This window comes from Chiloscyllium punctatum, chromosome 45 (assembly GCF_047496795.1).
Source record: "Chiloscyllium punctatum isolate Juve2018m chromosome 45, sChiPun1.3, whole genome shotgun sequence".
NCBI lineage: Eukaryota > Metazoa > Chordata > Chondrichthyes > Orectolobiformes > Hemiscylliidae > Chiloscyllium > Chiloscyllium punctatum.
The window spans coordinates 10,647,267-10,667,647 of NC_092783.1; the positions used below are offsets into that span (position 1 = coordinate 10,647,267).

Here is a 20,381-nt window from a genome sequence, read left to right on the forward strand (position 1 = left end):
TTTCAAACTTTTGCCCTACCCCAATGGAAATAGTCCACATGCCCTCAAACTTCCTTCATGAGCACAGTTTCACATCCTAGCAATTTCCCAGTGAATATGCTCTGTTAAACTCTATGACTTTAACGTTTCCCCATAATGATACCAGACCAACAACACATATTAAAATCTGCCCTAACTAATATGCAACTCTGAGAGAAAGGAGCAATTTCAGGACAAAATAAACAGGTTGTCTGTGAAAATATTTCACTTAATCAGGGTCTGAAAGTGAAATGGAAGAATTATATTAAACATAAATTCACCAAAGCAGAGGCCAAGTGAAAGAGGAAAGAAATCAATTGTAGAGTAAGTAACACAAGAAATTCAAATGGAATGACTTGTATGTAAGATTTTAATCTGCAGGAAAATCTAATAGCCCCAAACACTTATGGAAGCTGAACACACTGTATTGGTTTGCTTTATGTGGGTGCTGCTGAGTAAATCAAGGTCACGTTTGCAATCTTCTGACTACCTCTGCAGCACAGCTGAGGGGAAATGCTCAGAACACTGTGGGAGAATTTATTTATTGAGGCAATGATGGAATTCAGATGCAGTGATGAAAACGTGCGAAGGCAGCAGTTCTTCTGGGTTTGAAGTTGTTTGAGTACCTCAGAGATAGGTTTCAGCAGTCCTGGGAAATCAGCACACTGGGTTTCAAAATCCAGGGGTTTGAATGGATGAGAAAACAGGAAAGAAAAAGCTCCACAACAGGAATGGAAATTGCCCTTTGTCATACTATGCCTGCCCAACCCTTACCACCATCACTATGTTATATTTAAAAAAAAACAACTGGTGAAGACAGAACTGGAGTCAATCTTTACTCAGTCTAACATTTACTTACAGAGTGAAACATTACAAACATGCACCACCTAAGTAAAACACAGCCTTCTTTCAATGAGTGGCCCTGCATACCAGCCCAAGTCACAACCCAAACAATGCCCTCTAGCTGTACTCAATTAAACATTAGATACATAGTTAACAAACCACCTCCAAAATGGAGACCAACAGCTAAAAGGAAAATCAAATTTACGTATAACATGCTAAATTTCATATAAAATAGGAAGCAAACTGTAAAATTGAAATTGAACAAAAATCAGAATGGATGCTGAAACAAATTAAAACTTACTCATTATGCAAAATTTGACAAGAACATTGAATTTTATAGATAGATTTTAACCTGGTAGGGATTCTTTAAACCACATTAGGACGGCAACATTAAATTTTATTCTGGTGGCACCTGGTACTAATAGAGAACTTCCAAAGTATTTAATTTCTGAGACTTGCAAGCCTCACAACACAATGTTCACCATGAGATTCTGTTATTCAGCAACATTTATTAAGTATAGATGGAGTCAATGAATGGAAAGCTGGTTTGCGTGATGAACTGGGTTGTGTTCACAACTCTGTAGTTTCTCATGGTCTTGGGAAGAGTAGTTGCCATACCATTCAGATAGAACGGTTTCTACGGTGCATCCATAAAAATTGATAAGAGTCCTTGTGGACATGCTAAATTTCCTTAGCATCCTGAGGAAGCAGAGACATTGTTGTGCTTTCCTGACCATCACATCAACATGAATGGACCTATACAGATTGTTGGCGATCATCATTACCAGGAACTTGACACTGTCAACCATCTCCACCTCAGCACCACTGATACTGACAGATGTGTGCCCTCCACTGTGCCTTCTGAAGTCAGTGTCCAGCTCCTTCATTTTACTGGCATCGATGGAGCGATTGTTGTCTTTACACCATATCACTAAGTATGCAATCTCTTTCCTGTATTCTGTCTTGTCATTGTTTGAGATCTGAGCTACAACAGTGGTATCGTCAACAAACTTATAAATGGAGTTGGGGTGGAATGTGGCCACACAGCCGTTAGTGTATGGGGAGTATAGTGGGGGCAGAGTACACAGTCTGGTGGGACACCAGTGTTGAGGATTACAGTGGTGGAAGTGTTGTTGTCTTTCCTTACTGATTGCAGTCTATGGGTCAGGAGATTAAGGATCCAGTTAGCGTGGGCAGCCAAGACATAGGTCTCAGAGTTTCGAGATGTGTTGTTTGGAATGATGGTGTCAAAGGTGGAACTGTTGTCAATAGATAGGAGCCTGACATAGGTAAATGTTCCAGGAATGACTGTAGGGCTAAGAAGATGGAGTCTGCTGTGGACCTGGAGCATCAGAAGGTGAATTATAAAGGATCAAGGCAGTTTGGGAGGCTAGTGTTGATGTGAGCCATGACTAACTTCTCGAAGCACTTCATAATTCTGGCGATCAGAGCCATTGGGCAGTAATCACTGAGACACACAATATGATTTACTTGGGCGCCAGGGTGATGGTGGTTTCCTTGAAGCAGGTGGGGACTTCACGTTGTAGTAAGCAGAGGTGAAAGATGTCTGTGAATCCTCCCACCAGCTGGTCTGCACAGGATCTGAGTGCATGGACCGAGACTCCACCCAGGACAATTGCTTTGCATGGGTTCACTCTCAAAAAGGCAGATCTAACGCTTGCTGCGGTGACCATGGGTACAGATGCATCTGAGGCTGTTGGGATAGGTGACATTGTTTCACTACCCTTCTGTTCAAAGTGCGCATAGAATACATTGAGCTCATTAAGTTGGGATGTAGCTTTGCCCGCGATTCTGTTTGACTTCGCTTTGTAACCTGATATGTCATGTAAGCCTTGCTACAAATGACAGGTGATCATGTGGTTGGTCTGGGTCTCAGACTTAGTTTGGTGTTGTCTCTTAGCATCTCTGATGGCCTTGGAATGGCTGTACCTGGGTTTCCTGTACAGGTCAGAGTTGCCTGACTTGTAAGCCTCAGACCTGGACTTCAATAGGGAGTGTATCTCCAGGTTCATCTATGGTTCCCGTGTGGGGAATATTTGGATTAAGTCCTTCAGCATGCAGTCTTCTACACACCGACTATGAAGTCTGTAACATTATCGGCATGCTCGTTTAGGTTTGCTGCTGAGTTCTTATGTATGGACTAGTCCACGGACTCTAACCAGCCCTGTAGAAGTCCTTCTGTTGCCTCAGATGACACTGCACCGGGTCCTCAATTTCTTCAATGGCTTCAATTTCTGCTGGTAAGCTGGGATGAGGAGGAGGAGCACAGTACTGTGGTCTGACTTCCCAAAAGGTGAAGGGGGATAGAGTGGCAGGCATCTTTGTTGGTTCTGTGCTACAAGGCAATTATTTATTTAGATTTACTTTTTAGTTATTAGTTACTTTTTTCCCCAAATTCTCTAACTTACAAGATCGCACCGAAATGAAAAACAGTAAATTTCCCTCAGAAACGCAGGAAATAGGAGTAGGCCATTCAGCCCTTCAAGCCTGCTCTGCTATTCATTGTGATCATGGCTGATCATCCAATTCAATAGCCTGTTTCTGCTTGTCCCTCATATTCTTTTATCCCTTTCACTACAAATACTGGTTTAGTTATGGATGTGTAGCCTTCAGCTTTTTATCATAATTACTAGTAATTTCATGAGAAGATTGCATTCCATTTATTTACAAGGGAAGTGAATTAAAATCATTGACCGAGTTTCACCAATGCAAGCTCTACAAAATAATGGACGAGCCATGTAATTTTATAGACTGATTAACAACTGACTTGTCCTTACTTTACTGCCTACAGCAAACCGAGACACTACATGCAGCTGTGCACAAATATATCAGAACAAAACGGCAAAACAAGTGTAGAACATAACGCAGACCGCACTAGAAGAAAAAGACATTCCATTTCACTATCGACAGAGATGTTACACAATCCTTCCTCTCTGAAAACCACAGCATCTTTTCTCTTTCACATCTATGAAGAGCCAGACCACCTTATTTTTGAAGTTACGATTTTTGAACTCGCTAGCAAATTGAACTGAAACAAGGAAATTGTTTAACAATGTAAAGCCATATTGAGGTGAAGGCGAGGGAAATAAAGTCAAATTGTCCTTTGGGATGTGGTGAGAGACTCTACAATTCAGACAACCAAAATCTATTTCAGTCTAAAGGAGACATTAATAAAATGCAAAGTGCTGCATATTTGCATCATGATTGTCATGACAGACACACTGAAAGGTACCTCTTCAAAATGCTCACTAGAATGAGTATTTCAAAGGCAGTTCTGAATGTTTTTGGGATATCACTGAAAGAGAAACTGCTGTCTCTTTCTTTCTCTTCCTCTAAGAAACTCAACCAGTTCCTACAGAAACAGCTAGAAAATTGAAAAACATCAAAAGCTGCTGTTAACCAAGCATCTAAGGTACTGGTTAATCAGGCTTGGCCTCAAGGACAGCCAATGGATTCTAAACATTTACTTTCTCTGCTACGTACTGGGTGTGATAAAGACAGTGTGTGTGCGAGTGTGTGAGAGAGAGAGAAAGAGAGAGAGGAGTGAGTGAAGTTGTGGGGAGATATGGGGTGGGGTGGGAGTGAGGGGTTAGCATGCTTACTTGATCGCACAAAGATAAGACATATGATACCTTTCTTATCTTTGTCAGGTATTTCTCAGAAAATGTAAATTTTCTTTCACTTCAGAAAACTTTGTGATTGGCTCCTTATTGCTTAGAGTAAAAGTAATTAGCAGAGAAACATAGAAAATAGGTGCAGGAATAGGACATTCAGCCCTTTTAGTCTGCACCATCATTCAATATGATCATGACTGATCATGCAATTTCAGTATCCCACTCCCACTATCTCTCCATACCTCTTGATCCCTTTAGCTGCAAGGGTCAAGTCCAGCTCCTTCTTGAATATATCTAATGAACTGGCCCCAACAACTTTTTGTGGTAGAGTATTCCACAGGTTCACAATTCTCTGACTGAAGAAATTCCCCTCATCTCAGTCTTGAATGGCTTGCCTCTTATTCTGGACTTTCCCAACATCGGGAATATTCTTCCCACATCCAGCCTGGTTCAGTCCTATCAGGATTTTATATGTTTTTATGAAATCTCCCTCTAAATTCCAGTCCAAGCCCAGTCAATCCAGTCTTTCCTCATATATTAGTCTTGGCATCCCAGGAAAAGTCTCGTGAACCTTCGCTGGACCCCCTCAATCAGAAGAATGTTCTTCCTCAGAATAGGAGACCACAACTGCATACAATACTCAAGGAGTGGCCTCACCAAGGCCCTGAATAACTGCAGCAAGACAACCTTCCTCTGATACTCAAACCCTCTCACTGTAAAGGCCAGCATACCCATTAGCTTTCCTCAGTACCTGCTGTATCTGCATGCCAACCTTCAGTAACTGTTCCACCATGACAATCAGGTCTCATTGCACCTCACCTTTTCCTAAACTGCAGCCATTCAGATACTAATCTGCCTTCTTGTTTTGTCACTAAAGTGAATGACCTCACATTTACCCACATTACATTGCATTTGCCAAGTATTTGCCCACTCAGCCAGTCTACCCAAGTCACCCTGCAGCCTCTTAGAATCTTCTTCACAGTGCACACTGTTACCCAGCTTAGTGTTGTCTGCAAATTTGGAAATACTGCATTCAGTTCCTTCTTCTAAATCATAAACATACATTGTGAACAGCTGGGGTCCCAGCACTGAACCCTGCAATACCCCACCTATCACACCTGCTACACTGAAAAGGACCTGTTTATTCCAACTCACTGCTTCCTGTCTGCCAATCAATTCCCTCTCCAAATCAATACATTACCTTTAATACCATGAGCTTTAATTTTGCTTACTAATCTCTTGCGTGAGACCTTGTCAAAAGCCTTTTGAAAGTCCAGATACATAACATCCATTGATTTACGCTTACTCCCTCTCCTGGTCACATCCTCAAAAAATTTGAGAAGATTTGTTAAGCATGATTCCCCTTTAGTGAATCCATGCTGACTTGGACTGATCTTATCACTGTAGTTTATTGCAACTTATTAATTGATAGGATCTTACTTGGAGGGAGGTATAGCCTTATGCTAAAAATAACAAAATCATTGTACTGACCAAGTGCAGAAGAGGAACAAAGGGGAGCAGTTCGCCCCTTCTCACCAAGTTGAAACAGATCTAATAGCTTTGCATGCCATTTCAGCAATTCCATTTCTCAATCTTCAAACAGTTTCTTTTCCTCAACTTTTTATATTTCACTTTTTTGTTTTAATCCTTCCTGATCTATTGCAAAACAGGAGTTCCAAAGGAACTCATAAAAAGGAAAAAAACATTCAAAACATATGAAAGTGCTAGTGCTGCCATGGGAAATTAACAGATAAACTACAACAGTCCATTTATCTTGCTGTAATGAGATATAACTGATAGTGCTAAACTTCATTTCCCACCTACACTGTCTAAATAAATGTATGGCTCAGTACTATTCTAATGTAGTTGGTTTGGTACATTATTGCATTACTTATCTTATAAAAATAGCTGCACACACATACACAATACTCTTGACAGTCCAGCCCAGGCTAACATTTAGCCTCTGTGATAGGAAAAGCAATTTAAGATACAAGTACAACTCCAATATTAACTGGTCACATGCCGGCAACACAACACATGCGGCAAAAACATAGTCTAGGTTAATAATTATTTATTATCAATTATAACAAAATCACCCTGTTTTGTTAGAACTGGGCTAAGTATGCACAGAAAACACTTGACAGAATCTTCAAAGCAGTGAGCATTCCTTCAAATGCAATATGAACTGAACCCTCTCCTGTCATGTGGTTGTGCTTAGATTGCCTGCTTCAAGGCTTTGTACATGAGCTGCTGAACAAATATTCCACCAAATTTATACTAAAGTAAAACAAAAAACTGCAATCATTGTTTCTGAAATAAAAACAGAAATTGCTGGTGAATCTCAGCAGGTGGGTGCCCAGTGACTCTTCATCGTCTTTTGAGCTTCATCAGCAATTTCCGTTTTTGCTTCAGCCAAGTTTCTCTTGTATATTGGGAGAAGACCAGATTGCTTCTCAAAGAGCTACTGAGAATTATATTTGCCTCATCTTAATGTTATTCATCCTATCATCTCTCATTGACAGGAGAATTTGTTGGCATCTTAAACTGGGAGGAAAATGGAAGTATTTTGATCAGCTTTCTCAATGTTCATATTGGTGAACTATCCTTTTTAAAATGTTTTCATGGAATGTGTGTTTAAAAGTTTACTGCCCATCCCTAATTGCCATTGAGAAGGTAGTGGTGAGTTGTCTTCTTGAACTGCTACTGACTTGGGAGGGGATTGGGGCACTCATAGTGCTGTTAGAATGTGATTTCCAGGGTTTTGACACACCAACAGTGAAAAAACGGCAATATAGTTCCAAGTCATAGAATTGGTGTTCCCACGCATCTGCTGCTTTTGTTCTTCAAGGTGGCAAAAATTTCAGTTTTAAAAAGTGCCGATAAAGAATCGTTGGTGAGTTACTGCCATACAGTTTGCAGATGGTACACATTGTTGCCACTGTGAATTGTTGTAAAAGGAAGTGAGTGTTGAATGTGGTAGATTGGGTGGTTTTGTCCCGGTAGTGTCAAGTTTCTTGTTCTGAAGAAGGGTCATTAGACCCAAAACTTTAACTCTGTTGTCTCTTCAAAGATTCTGCCAGAACTGTTGAGTTTTTCCATCAATTTCTATTTTTGTTGTTATGTACTGTTAGAGCCGCACCTAAAACATGTGGCACAAACAAAGCCTAGGTCAATAATTGTTTCTGATCAATTATACTGGACAACTGGACAGTATTCCATTAGACTCCTGACTTGTGTCTTGGAAATGATGAACAGATTTTGTAGAACTAAAGGTGAGTTACCTGCTGCAGATTTCCCAGCCTCTAACTTGCTCTTGTAACTACAATATTTATATAGCTAGTCCAATTCAATTTCAGGATCTTGATAATAGGAGATTCAGTGATGGTGATGCCATTAAATGTTAGGGGGGGGGGATGGTTTTTGTTGGAAGTGGTCACTTATTTCACACAATTTTGCCAGGCAATGTTACTCATCACTTGTCAGGCCAAGCCTGGATATTGTGCAGGTGTTGCTGAATGTGGATAATGACTGCTTCAGTATCTGATGATGCTGAAAATTATGCAGTTGTTAGTGAAAAACCCTCTTCTGACCTTGTAATGGAAAGAATTGATGATGCAGCTAAAGATAGTTGGACCTGAGGAACTCCTACTACTGAGAATTGATTTCGAATAACTACAACCATTTCCTTTGTGCCTAGTATTATTCCAACCAGTGGAACATTTCTCTTGATCTATACTGATTTTAGTTTTATTAAGCATACTTGATTCTACACTTTGGTCAAATGTGCCCTTTATGTCAACAGTAGTCACTCTCACTTCACCAGTGGAATTCACTTCTTTGGTTCATGTTTGAGATAAAGTCGTAATAAGGGCAGGAGCTAAGTGGCCTTTCAGGAACCTGAACTAGGCACCAGTGAGTAGGTTATTCCTTTGCCAGTGCTACTCAACCACAGTATTGATGATCTCTTCCACACTTTTGCTGATGATCAAGAGTAGACTGACAGAACAGTTATTGGATAGATTAAATTTATTTTACTTTTGTACATAGGACATATCTGGACAAGTTTCCACCTTGTCTGGTGAAAACAGTGTTGTTTTATTGGAACTGCTTGGCTAGGATCACAGAATCTCTGCAATATGGAAGCAGGCCACTCGGCCCATCAAGTCCATACTGCCCCTCCAAACAGCATCCCACCCAGACCAAGCCTCAGACCCCCCACCCCCACCCCCACCCCGACCCTATCCCTGTAACCCTGCATTTCTCATGGCTAATTCATCTAGCCTGTACATCACTGGACACTATGGGCAATTTAGCATGAGATGCAGCTAGTTCAGGAACACAAGTCTTCAGTACTTCACACAGAGGGTGATAGGTGCCTGAAACATTGCCAGCAGAGGCACGCACGGTAGATGCATTTAAGATGCATCTGGACAGATGCATGAGTAGGTGGGGAGCACAGGGATACAGATGGTTAGGAATTGGTGACAGGTTTAGACAGTGGATTTGGATCGACTCAGGATTGGAGGGCCAAAAGGCCTGTTCCTGGGCTGTAAATTTTCTTTGTTCTTTCTTTCGTTTTAGTACTTCTGCCAGAATATTGTCAGGGTCTATAGCCTTTGCAGTATTCAAGATCTTTCTTGATGTTAGGTGCATTGATTCAAATTTGTTGAAGACTATCAACTGTGAAGCTATGGACCTCAGGAGGAAGCTCAGATGGAGCATCCACTTGGTACTTCTAGCTGAAGTTGGATGCAAATCCCCAGGTGTGACAAATGAATTATGAAGCAGTACATTTCTCAGTTCAGGATGATTTAGTAAGATGAATACTGCACCATAAACAATTTTCCTGTTACTAGCATCCTACACTCCCACCTGAACATAAGATTATTACACAATCAAACTGACTTATTACACAGATACAAGCAGAATGCCCTATTCCTTTCCTTTTTTTATGACCTGACGAAAGACACTTGCAAAATACCATTATTTGCATTTTTGATAAAGCAATTTTGATGAGTCTTTTGGATTGACAGACAGAAAGAAAATCAAGTGGAAGGACCATCATTAATTGCCTCCTCTTATTTAAAAGGAATAATTGTTAACCATAGAATAGAGATTGATGATATTGTAATATGGACTTTTATTTCATGAATGGAAATATAAAGTAATATCATAGTCAGCAGTTAGTTAGGTTACTTCATTAATTCAGTAAATGTGACGTTGCTTTGCCAATCACAGATTTTACTTTAATTAACTCTAAAATGTTCAATTCTACAGATTAATAATTTAATTATAGTGAAATAATTACTTCTAATATAAAGTCATTTAAGTGTTAATGTCTTCTTTCAGTGTAAGTCTTTATACAAAAGCGAGGCTTTTTTGCCTTTGAAATTTGGTTCTAATACAATCATTTTTCTGATTTCTGCACGATAATCAAGCATCTCAAATATCTTCTTCAAAATGAGTTTCCTTTTCCATCAAACTTAATTCAAAAGGAATATTAATGATGGAAGCGATTCTCTAGCAAACTGTTCATAATGTGGAGAAAAGATTGTATTACAGTGCACTGAGTTTTAATTCACAAGAATTTCAAGACTGAAAGGCTCTAAATTCCCTTCCTGAGTATGATGAAAGGTCTATAGAATATTTTATACTCATTTTTGAAATTTTGATGGTTTTAAAAAGAAGGGCACATTGATGTGGTCAGTGCTGGGAATTTTATTGTTTAAAAAGGTCAGATGTCATTTTGGAATAACAAAACATGCACCAGTTCCAGGAAGACACGTAAACTGTAATCAAGGGGTTAACAGAAGCCCTGGATTATTAATGGAATATGATGTTTATACTTTGGGTTTATACCACACTAAGCTTATCCAACTTTCAATGGTAGTTTTAAAATCCTTTGAACTGTGCAATTATTTGTCTGTTTTCTTTCTTTGTGCAATAAACTAAATATCTGCAGCCTCATGTGAATATGATTGAATGTTTATTTTCTTTTCAATTCAGACCAAAAAGTATCATAATTATAGGTTGTAATTTTGCTTGCTTATCTGATAGGTTTGTTCTCAGACATTTCATCACCATGCTAGATAACATCATCTGTGAGATTTCGATGAAGTCCTGGTGTTCTGTCCTACTTGCTATTTGTGGATCTCGGTCTGTTGTAGTGGTTAATATCACTTCCAATTCTTTTTCTGAAAGGTTGGTAAATGGGGTCCAAATCGATATGTTTGTTAAAGGACCAACTACCACGAGGATCCATACACACAGATGAAGAGGGACACCAGTTCAACTGGGACAATACATCCGACCTGGGACAGTCTAAACAAAGGCATGCACAGGAATTCCTCGAGGTTTGGCATTCAAATTGGAACTCACTGACAAACATATCGATTTGGACCCCATTTACCAATCTCTCAGAAAAAGAACCAGAAGGGATATCATCCACAACAACTGACCAAGACACATACATAGCTAGCGGGACAGCACACCAGCACTTCAGCAGAGGATCATTAATGGTATTACCTAGCATGGTGACAAAACGTCTGAAAACAAATCTACCAGCTCAGCAAGGAAACATACAATCTGATCCACAACCTGAGCTGCAAATCTTCTCCAAAACCACAATCAGAATCAGAGTTGAGAAGAATAGACAGAAATCAAGTTCAGAAGCAACTTTTCAGGTTTTAGTTCAGCTCAGTTTAGAGAAAAATCAGTCACTACAGCAGCAACATTTTATTTCTGGTTTGTGAAGTTTCCAAGCTAGAAGAGCTTGGGATAGACATATTCAGATTGTTAGATTTGCAAAATGTTTAGGCCATTGGAAGGACAGCACAATAGCTCAGTGGTTAGCATTGCTGCCTCACAGCTCCAGGGATCCGAGTTCGAGTCTATCCTTGGGCATTATCTGTGGGGAGTATGCACATTAGATTAGATTAGATTCCCTACAGTGTGGAAACAGGCCCTTCAGCCCAACAAGTCCACAACGACCCTCCAGAGAGTAACCCACCCAGACACACTTCCCTCTGACTAATGCACCTAACACTATGGGCAATTTAGCATGGCCAATTCACCTGACCTGCACATCTTTGGACTGTGGGAGGAAACCGGAGCACCCGAAGGAAACCCACACAGACACGGGGAGAACGTGCAAACTCCACACAGACAGTCGCTCCAGGCTGGAATTGAACCAGGGACTCTGGTGCTGTGAGGCAGCAGTGCTAACCACTGAGCCACCGTGCCGCCCCATGTCTGCATGGGTTTCCTCTAGGTGCTCCGGCTTCCTCCCACAATTCAAAGATGTGCAGTTTAGGTGGATTAACATGTGAAATTGCCCATGGTGACCAGGGTGGGGTTATGGAAATACAGTAGGGATGTGGGTCTGGGTGGGATGCTCTTCAGAGGGTCGATGTGGATTCTTTCGGCTAAATGGCATGCTTCCAAAGTGTGGGGATTCAATGAATTATGAAAAGTGCATACCATTAGACTCACGAGATACCATTAAATGGTCACCATAGTTCCAAAAACAGAAACATAGAGAACAATTTAATAGAAATTTAAAGACTGTATTGGATGTTGTTGTACAATGCTTGCTTCAAGATCCTTCTAATCGTGTAATGGTTTGTCTGTTTTATTTCTTTTGTTTAATAAACTTAGGCTCTGTTGTTAAAAAAACATCTGCATTCTCATATAGACTCATAGAGTCACAGGGATGTACAGCACAGAAACTGACCTTCGGTCTAACTCATCTATGCCGACCAGGTATCCCAACCTAATCTAGTCCCATTTGCCAGCACTTGGCTCATATCCCTCCAAACCCTTCCTGATCATATACCCATCCAGATGCCTTTTAAATGTTGCAATTGTACTAGCCTCCACCACTTCCTCTGGCAGCTCATTTTATATATGCACTACCCTCTGCGTGAAAAAGTTGCCCCATAGGTCCCTTTTATATCTATCCCCTCTCACCCTAAACCATGCCCTCTAGTTCTGGACTCCCCCACCCCAGGGAAAAGAACTTTGTTTATCTACCCTATCTAAATATCTATGAGGTCACCCCTCAGTCTTCAACGCTCCAGGGAAAACAGCCCAATCTAATTCAGCCTCTTCCAAAAGCTCAAATCCTTCAATCCTGGCAACATCCTTGTAAATCTTTTCTGATCTTTTTCAAATTTGGCAACATCCTTCCAATAGGAAGGAGACCAGAACTGCACGTAATATTCCAAAAGTGGCCTAACCAACGTCCTATACAGCCGCAACATGACCTTCCAGCTCCTATACTCAATACTCTGACCAATAAAGGAAAGCATACCAAACGCTGCCTTCAGTATCCTATCTACCTGCGACTCTACTTTCAAAGAGCTATGAACCTGCACTGCAAGGTCTCTTTGTTCAGCAACACTCCCTAGGATCTTACCATTAAGTGTATACGTCCTGCTAAGATTTGTTTTCCCAAAATGCAGCACCTCGCATTTATCTGGATTAAACTCCATCTGCCCCTCCTCAGCCTATTGGCCCATCTGATCAAGATCCCATTGTAATCTGAGGTAACCTTCTTCACCTCCAAATTTGGTGTCATCTGCGAACTTACTAACTATAACTCTTATGTTCACATCCAAATCATTTATATAAATAACGAAAAGTATGGTCCCAGCACCAATCCTTGTGGCACTCCACTGGTCACGGGCCTCCAGTCTGAAAAACAACCCTCCACCACCTGCCTCTGTCTTCTACCTTCGAGCTAGTTCGAATATGTTTCAGTAATTAACCAGAATGTTAAGCAAGTTATTGAAACATTAAACATATAATTTATCAAGCCATATTTTGTTCTGGAATCTGACTTGTCCAGTAGTATCATCAGCTAGGATCACAACTTGATCATTTAAAAAAAACATTACCACAAAACAAGCCTCAATGTTTCCTGTATTATTTTCTCAATTAAGTTCATGAAAAGTTCATGATAGCTAAACTAGAAATTAAATTAAGCTTTTTTTTGGCAGTACTCTGGAGAAAGAACAGATTTAAAGTAATTGGTGACAGGAGGAAAAACATTTGGAAATCACTGCCTTATAATGTGGTGAGGGCAGGTTCAGTTGAGGTATAAAGAGAGGGAGTTCAATATTATGAGGTAATAAGTAATTATTTGAAAACTAACAATGTGCAAAGTTACTGGGAAAATACGGGAGATGGCACAAAGTGACCTGCTAATTGAGAAAGCCAGAACAGACATGATGCTGCCATAAAGCCACCTTCTTTGCTATAACATTTGAGTGGTTCTGGGAATAATCAAAAAAGGCTCCTTGTATCCTTGCCTGGAAGATGAAAATTGCATACAGTACCAGAGTTTCTAATGACTCAAATTATTTACCTTCCATGTTGGTTTCTGAGTAGGTTCACTGCTGTCTGAAATTTGTCTGTCTTCTGCATGCTCACTAGCTCCTGCTTTCCTTTGCGTGTGCACAGTCTGTTGCCTCAGTATAGTCATCTGTAACAGGAAACATGCAGTGACAGCCATGAGATGCAAGGCAATTAACAATATATGCCTTATTCAGATACTATATTATTCTATTGTAACACAAGTATACCCAGAATTACAGTGGGAGAACGAAGCATGTTGATTCCATAGCAACAATTCAGATAACATCAAAGTGCATAACACCAAGCAAGAGACAGACCTTTAGCTGGGGCTAAAGTGATCTTCCCGATAAATTCTGAACACTAAAGAGAGTGGAGTCAAATATCAGATTTTGCTCAACTAAAGCAGGATTTTTAGTCTAGATTTTCACCTTTAAGATTACCTGGTTTTAGGTGGCAAGCACATATTGCAAAATGCAATTGATCACAATTGTGTTGGATAAAACGTATGGACCAGAAGATCTCTGCCTGTAAGTCATTGTCTGTCTTAATATTAGCAATGGAGCAAATAAGACAGAAACTCAGCAGGAAGGTAAAGGCATAGCCAGGACATTAGAGACCAGTGAGGAAAAAGTCCCATCATTTAGTTTCTTTTAATTATTTTTAAAAAAACTCTTCTGTGTGATGTCAACACTGCTGGTCTTGCAATCATCTGTGGTCCATCCCTATATGTTTCTGAACTGAATGGTTTGCAAAGTCATTTCAGAGAGCAGGTTTAAGTCAGACCAGGTAAGGATGGCAAATTTCTATCATTTTAGTTGGATTTTTATGACAATAGAGATAGTTTCTTGGACACCATCACTGAGATTGGTTTTGAAATTCAGAATTCATCAAATCCCTACAGTGCAGCAACAGGCCATTTGGCCCTACAAATCCACACCACCCCTCCAAACAGCATCCCACCCAGACCCACACCTCTACCATACCTCTGTAACTCTGCATTTCCTATGGCTAATCCACCTACCCTCACATCCCCTGGATACTATGGGCAATTTAACATGGCCAATCCACCTAACTTGCACATCTATTGTGTGTAGAAGGAAACCGGAGCACTCGGAGGAAACACACGCAGACACAGAGAGAACGTATAAACTCCACACAGACAGTCGCTTGAGAGTGGAATCAAACTAGAGTCTCTGGCACTGTGAGGCAGCAGTGCTAACCAGCAGTGCCACCCTAGGTTCAATCATTAATTGAATTTAAAGTCCCCATTTGTTGTTTGGTTTGAACAGGACTAGGCTGGCTGTCTGGATTAGTAGTCAAGTGGCACTACCCCACCACCTCAACCTCTCTGTATGGTTAAAAAAAAGACAACAGCGCACAAAATGCTAAGAAACTGTCAACATTCATCAATAGTACAATTATGAAACTCAACAATTTCTGAAGTTTCCACATGACCAGTTAAATAAAGAAGTAGTCATCAATGATTCCCCAGTCTTCAACAGCGTGTGCTATTTCAGCCTGAGGATAGAAGTCTTGAAAATCAATTAAATGGACTTCAAATTGTGTTTACACTACTCCTTCTGTAAAAGCCTTTGAAAAGATGCATCTTATTGGAAGAAATAAATGCAATTAATGGCGTAATTACTGCTGGTCCAGAGAAAATAATTTTATATTTGTGCAAAGTCAACTATCTCCAAATATGATAGAACAGAGAGATCTACACTGAATTGTTTTTGTTAGCAGTTAAGCTACTTTGTCTCTACCTTAATCTCACGTACATGCCTCATTTGTTAACTTTCCTGTAAAATAATGAGAGATAATAAATACTTTCTGCTTGCTGCTATGTTGCCAGTGAAAGTTCTTCAATTTGACCATCTGCTTCCCCCACTTGATGACATTACTATCCCTAGACACCAGAGATCCGCTACTGCTGGTGCTGGGATGAAATTAATGTTGAGAAAGATTAAATCCACACCAGAGAACTGTCGTAATCTTTGTGGGTCATTTTTTCAGATTAGTACCTGCATGTTGTCGCTTTGACATTGGCTGTAAAGTCCAGGTCATCAAATTATGCCAAAAAATAACAAGGGGGTTTCAAAATGATGGGTCACGTCCAAGGAAAATGAAAGGTGCGTGTAAAGTTGTTGGGGGAAGTTTCATAAATGCTCTCTCCAGATGGTTCCTGGACTGACCTCATCATCTGCTCCATTCTCCAGGGTTAGCACCTCCCATACCTGTTCGTCATCACATGCAATGTGGGAAAAAACTACATTTGAAGAATGAAGACTTTTTAATACGTCACTGGCTTTTTTTTTTGCTTTCTCTTTTTGCGGATTTAAAATTATTGAAAGTTTTATCAAAAGTCGTCCAAATGTTTTGGCAGAGTTTTAAGGGAGCTCACTTTATCCATACTTTGAATACTGCTCACTTAGCACAGATGCCACATGTATCCATCATTGTTTAAGCTCACTGTCAGCATTTCAATCGAGGTGTCAGCTTATTCTTGTTTTATTAGAAAAATCATTTTTCTGCGCCACATTAAAATCGAAGGTCACTGCAAAGTGCTTTACAGCCAATAGGGTATCGTTGAAGTGCAGTCACTGTTGTAGAGGAAGAAACACAGTGGCAAATTTGCAAGGTCTCACAGTCAGCAATGTGATATTAAGCTTTTATTTTAGAAGCTGTTAATTGATGGCTAAATATTAGGGAAGAAACTGTAATACCTCCCTGCTTTTCTTTACATTTTTGCCATAGGCCCTTTTATATCCATCTGAAAGGGCAGATAATGCCTTATTTCATAGAACATAGAACATAGAAGAATACAGCGCAGTACAGGCCCTTCAGCCCTCGATGTTGCGCCGATCAAAGCCCACCTAACCTACACTAACCCACTATCCTCCATATACCTATCCAATGCCCGCTTAAATACCCATAAAGAGGGAGAGTCCACTACTGCTACTGGCAGGGCATTCCATGAACTTACGACTCGCTGAGTGAAGAACCTACCCCTAACATCAGTCCTATATCTACCCCCCCTTAATTTAAAGCTATGCCCCCTTGTAATAGCTGACTCCATACGTGGAAAAAGGTTCTCACTGTCAACCCTATCTAACCCCCTAATCATCTTGTACACCTCTATCAAATCACCCCTAAACCTTCTTTTCTCCAATGAAAACAACCCCAAGTGCCTCAGCCTTTCCTCATAGGATTTTCCTACCATACCAGGCAACATCCTGGTAAACTTCCTCTGCACCCGTTCCAGTGCCTCCACATCCTTCCTATAGTATGGCGACCAAAACTGCACACAATATTCCAGATGCGGCCGCACCAGAGTCTTATACAACTGCAGCATGACCTCAGGACTCCGGAACTCAATTCCTCTACCAATAAAAGCCAGTACGCCATATGCCTTCTTCACTGCACTATTTACCTGGGTGGCAACTTTCAGAGATCTGTGTACATGGACACCAAGATCCCTCTGCTCTTCCACACTACCAAGTAGTCTACCATTAGCACAGTAATCCATCTTTTTATTACTCTTACCAAAGTGAATCACTTCACACTTAGCTACATTGAACTCCATTTGCCACCTTTCTGCCCAGCTCTGCAGCTTCTCTATATCCCGCTGTAACCTGCCATATCCTTCCTCACTGTCTACAACTCCTCCGACTTTCGTATCATCCGCAAACTTGCTCACCCAACCTTCTAACCCTTCCTCCAGGTCATTTATAAAAATGACAAACAGCAATGGTCCCAAAACAGATCCTTGCGGAACACCGCTAGTGACTGCACTCCAAGATGAACCTTTGCCATCAACTACTACCCTCTGTCTTCTTCCAGAGAGCCAATTCCTAATCCAAACCTCCAACTCACCCTCAATGCCTTTCATTTGAAAGATTTTGAGTCTCTAAGTGTAGCATTCACTTAGTAGTACACTGAAATGTCAGGGTTTTGTGTTTGAGCTTCTGGAATAAGACTGTGGCTTTGTGGTCAAGACAAGACAAAATACTTTGAAATCCATTCCACTCATTACCTGCAGGGTGAAAATACCACACAGGCAAAAACCAAAGTACACAAAAAAAGACCAGTGAGTTGAATTTGGAGAGCGACTGCAAGTCAAACAAGGATGTTTTACTGTACAGATGTTGACACTGAGCCACAAAAGTATATTTTAAGAAAGATGACAGAAAATTCAATAATAGAGGATTTTGTAAGGAATGTCTTAAAGGAAGGGAGAGAACTTAGAGTGGTAGAGAGATTTAGGGATGGAATGAAGAGTTCAGCGCCCATAAAACTGAAGGCACAAGCACCAATGATGGATTGATTACAATTGTGGACAAAAAATATAAGCTGATTGTCTAAAATCTGGTATCCCCAAGACCAAGAATGTGCCGATTTTCAGATTTACCTAGATTTTGAACACTCAGGTCAGTTGGCTTGGATTCTGGACCTTCCACTGTAAACAAGGTGGAGAAATTAGATTAGATTAAATTAGATTACTTAGTGTGGAAACAGGCCCTTCGGCCCAACAAGTCCACACCGCCCCGCCGAAGCTCAACCCACCCATACCCCTACATCTACCCCTTACCTAACACTATGGGCAATTTAGCATGGCCAATTCACCTGACCTGCACATCTTTGGACTGTGGGAGGAAACCGGAGCACCCGGAGGAAACCCACGCAGACACGGGGAGAATGTGCAAACTCCACACAGTCAGTCGCCTGAGGCGGGAATTGAACCCGGGTCTCTGGCGCTGTGAGGCAGCAGTGCTAACCACTGTGCCACCGTGCCGCCCAATCAATAATCAGTTTAGTGCATCATTGAGAATTAGGACTTTGTTGATTTGTTCCAGTATTTTGACAAATGCTTGAGCTTAATTTAACCCCCTTTAGTCATTTAGTAAACATTTATTTCAAGCTTTCAGGCCTCCAGATTTTGGATGTCCAACTTGTATAGCATCTTTTGTGTAATTGAGACTCTTTACAGGCGTATTATCAAATAAAATTTAACAACAAACCACAAAACATATAAAAGGGCAGATTGCCTAAGGTGTTGCTTGAAACAATTTATGATATTGGATAATGAATGATGCCCAAGACTAATTATTTATCAACACTGGGTCAAATCAAAAATTAATTTTAATTGGAGCTAAAGAAATAGATGTCCAATTTTTCATCAAGAACAAGAGTTTTTTTTTGTGCATCTTGCCTGATGTTTGAAGATAGTTGTAGTACACCTAAGAATGACTAAATCATAGAATAGAAGCCCCACTGTGTGGAAGCAGGCCATTCAGCCCATTGAGTTCACAATGATCCTCTGAAGAGCATCCCACCCAGATCTCCCCTCCTGCCTGCCCACCTGTCCCTGCAACCTGATATTCCCAAGGCTAATTCACCTAGCCTGCATATTTCTGGACACTATGGGCAATTTATCACTATCAATCTACCTAACCTGCACATCTTTGGACTTTGGGAGTAAACCAGAGCACCTGGATGAAACTCACACAGACACAGCAAGAATGTGCAAACCACACACAGACAGTTGCACGAGGCTGGAACTGAACCCAGTCCCTGTGAGGTGGCAAAACTAACTACTGAGCCACCATGTCACTCTGAAATGTCAGAAGGATTACTGGATGACAAATTAACTCAACGTATTATTATCATAAAGTTAAATACAAATATTTCAATCATTTGATATGTAGCATAATGAGATTCTCGATATTAAATGCTTAATAGAAACAAACAGGACCAAGCGAAAATCACTTACAAACTAGTTCCACCTCTCACAGTTAAACAACAGAAAATACTAATATATCCTCCAAATTATTTCCTCTCTTCTCTTCCATCCCACCCATCCTTGCTACCCATCATTCCATAACGTATAAACAGGTTTCTTCAGCTTTCTTTCTCTCAGCCAATGATACCTTCCCATGTAAAGAATCATTGGTTACAAGCTGTAATCCATCATTATGTGTAACACTGAGTTAGTTAGTCCAAGCCAGCTTAATAACTGGATGTTACATCTTTACTTATTCATTTTGTGGGAGGTGGGCTTTGCTGGCTGGCCAGCATTTATTGCCCATCCACAGTTGCCCTCAAGAAGGTAGTGGTGAACTGCCACAGTATATCTGCTGTGTGTTTACCCACAATGCAATTAGGGAGGGAATTCCAGGATTTTGACCCAGCGACAGTGAAGGAACAGCAATACACTTCCAGGTCAGGATGGTGAGTGACTTGGAGGGGAACTTGAAAGTGGTGGTATTCCCATATATCTGTTGATCCTGTCCTTCCAGATAGAAGTGGTTGTGAGTTTGGAAGCTGCTGTCTGAATCTTTGGTGAATTTCTGCAGTGCATCTTGCAGATAGTACATATTACTACTACTGAGCATTGGTGATAGAGGGAGTGGATGTTTGTGGATGTGATGCCAATCAATGGGCTGCTTTGTCCTGGATAGTATCAAGCTTCTTGAGTATTGTTGGGGCTGTACTCATCCAGGCATGTGGGGATTCAGGAGGTGTGTTACT

General features: G+C 40.7%; 1 protein-coding gene across 6 annotated transcripts in view; it reads right to left on the reverse strand.

Annotated features, from left to right (window-relative positions):
• The window catches only part of ppfia4 (PTPRF interacting protein alpha 4), a 696,847-nt gene that overhangs the window by 118,912 nt on the left and 557,554 nt on the right, over positions 1-20,381 (reverse strand). For all 6 annotated transcript variants that reach the window (XM_072563249.1, XM_072563254.1, XM_072563250.1 and 3 more), the window contains exon 5: positions 13,864-13,980. In XM_072563249.1, the coding sequence (XP_072419350.1) occupies positions 13,864-13,980 (117 nt within the window). The remainder of the gene's footprint in view (positions 1-13,863; positions 13,981-20,381) is intronic.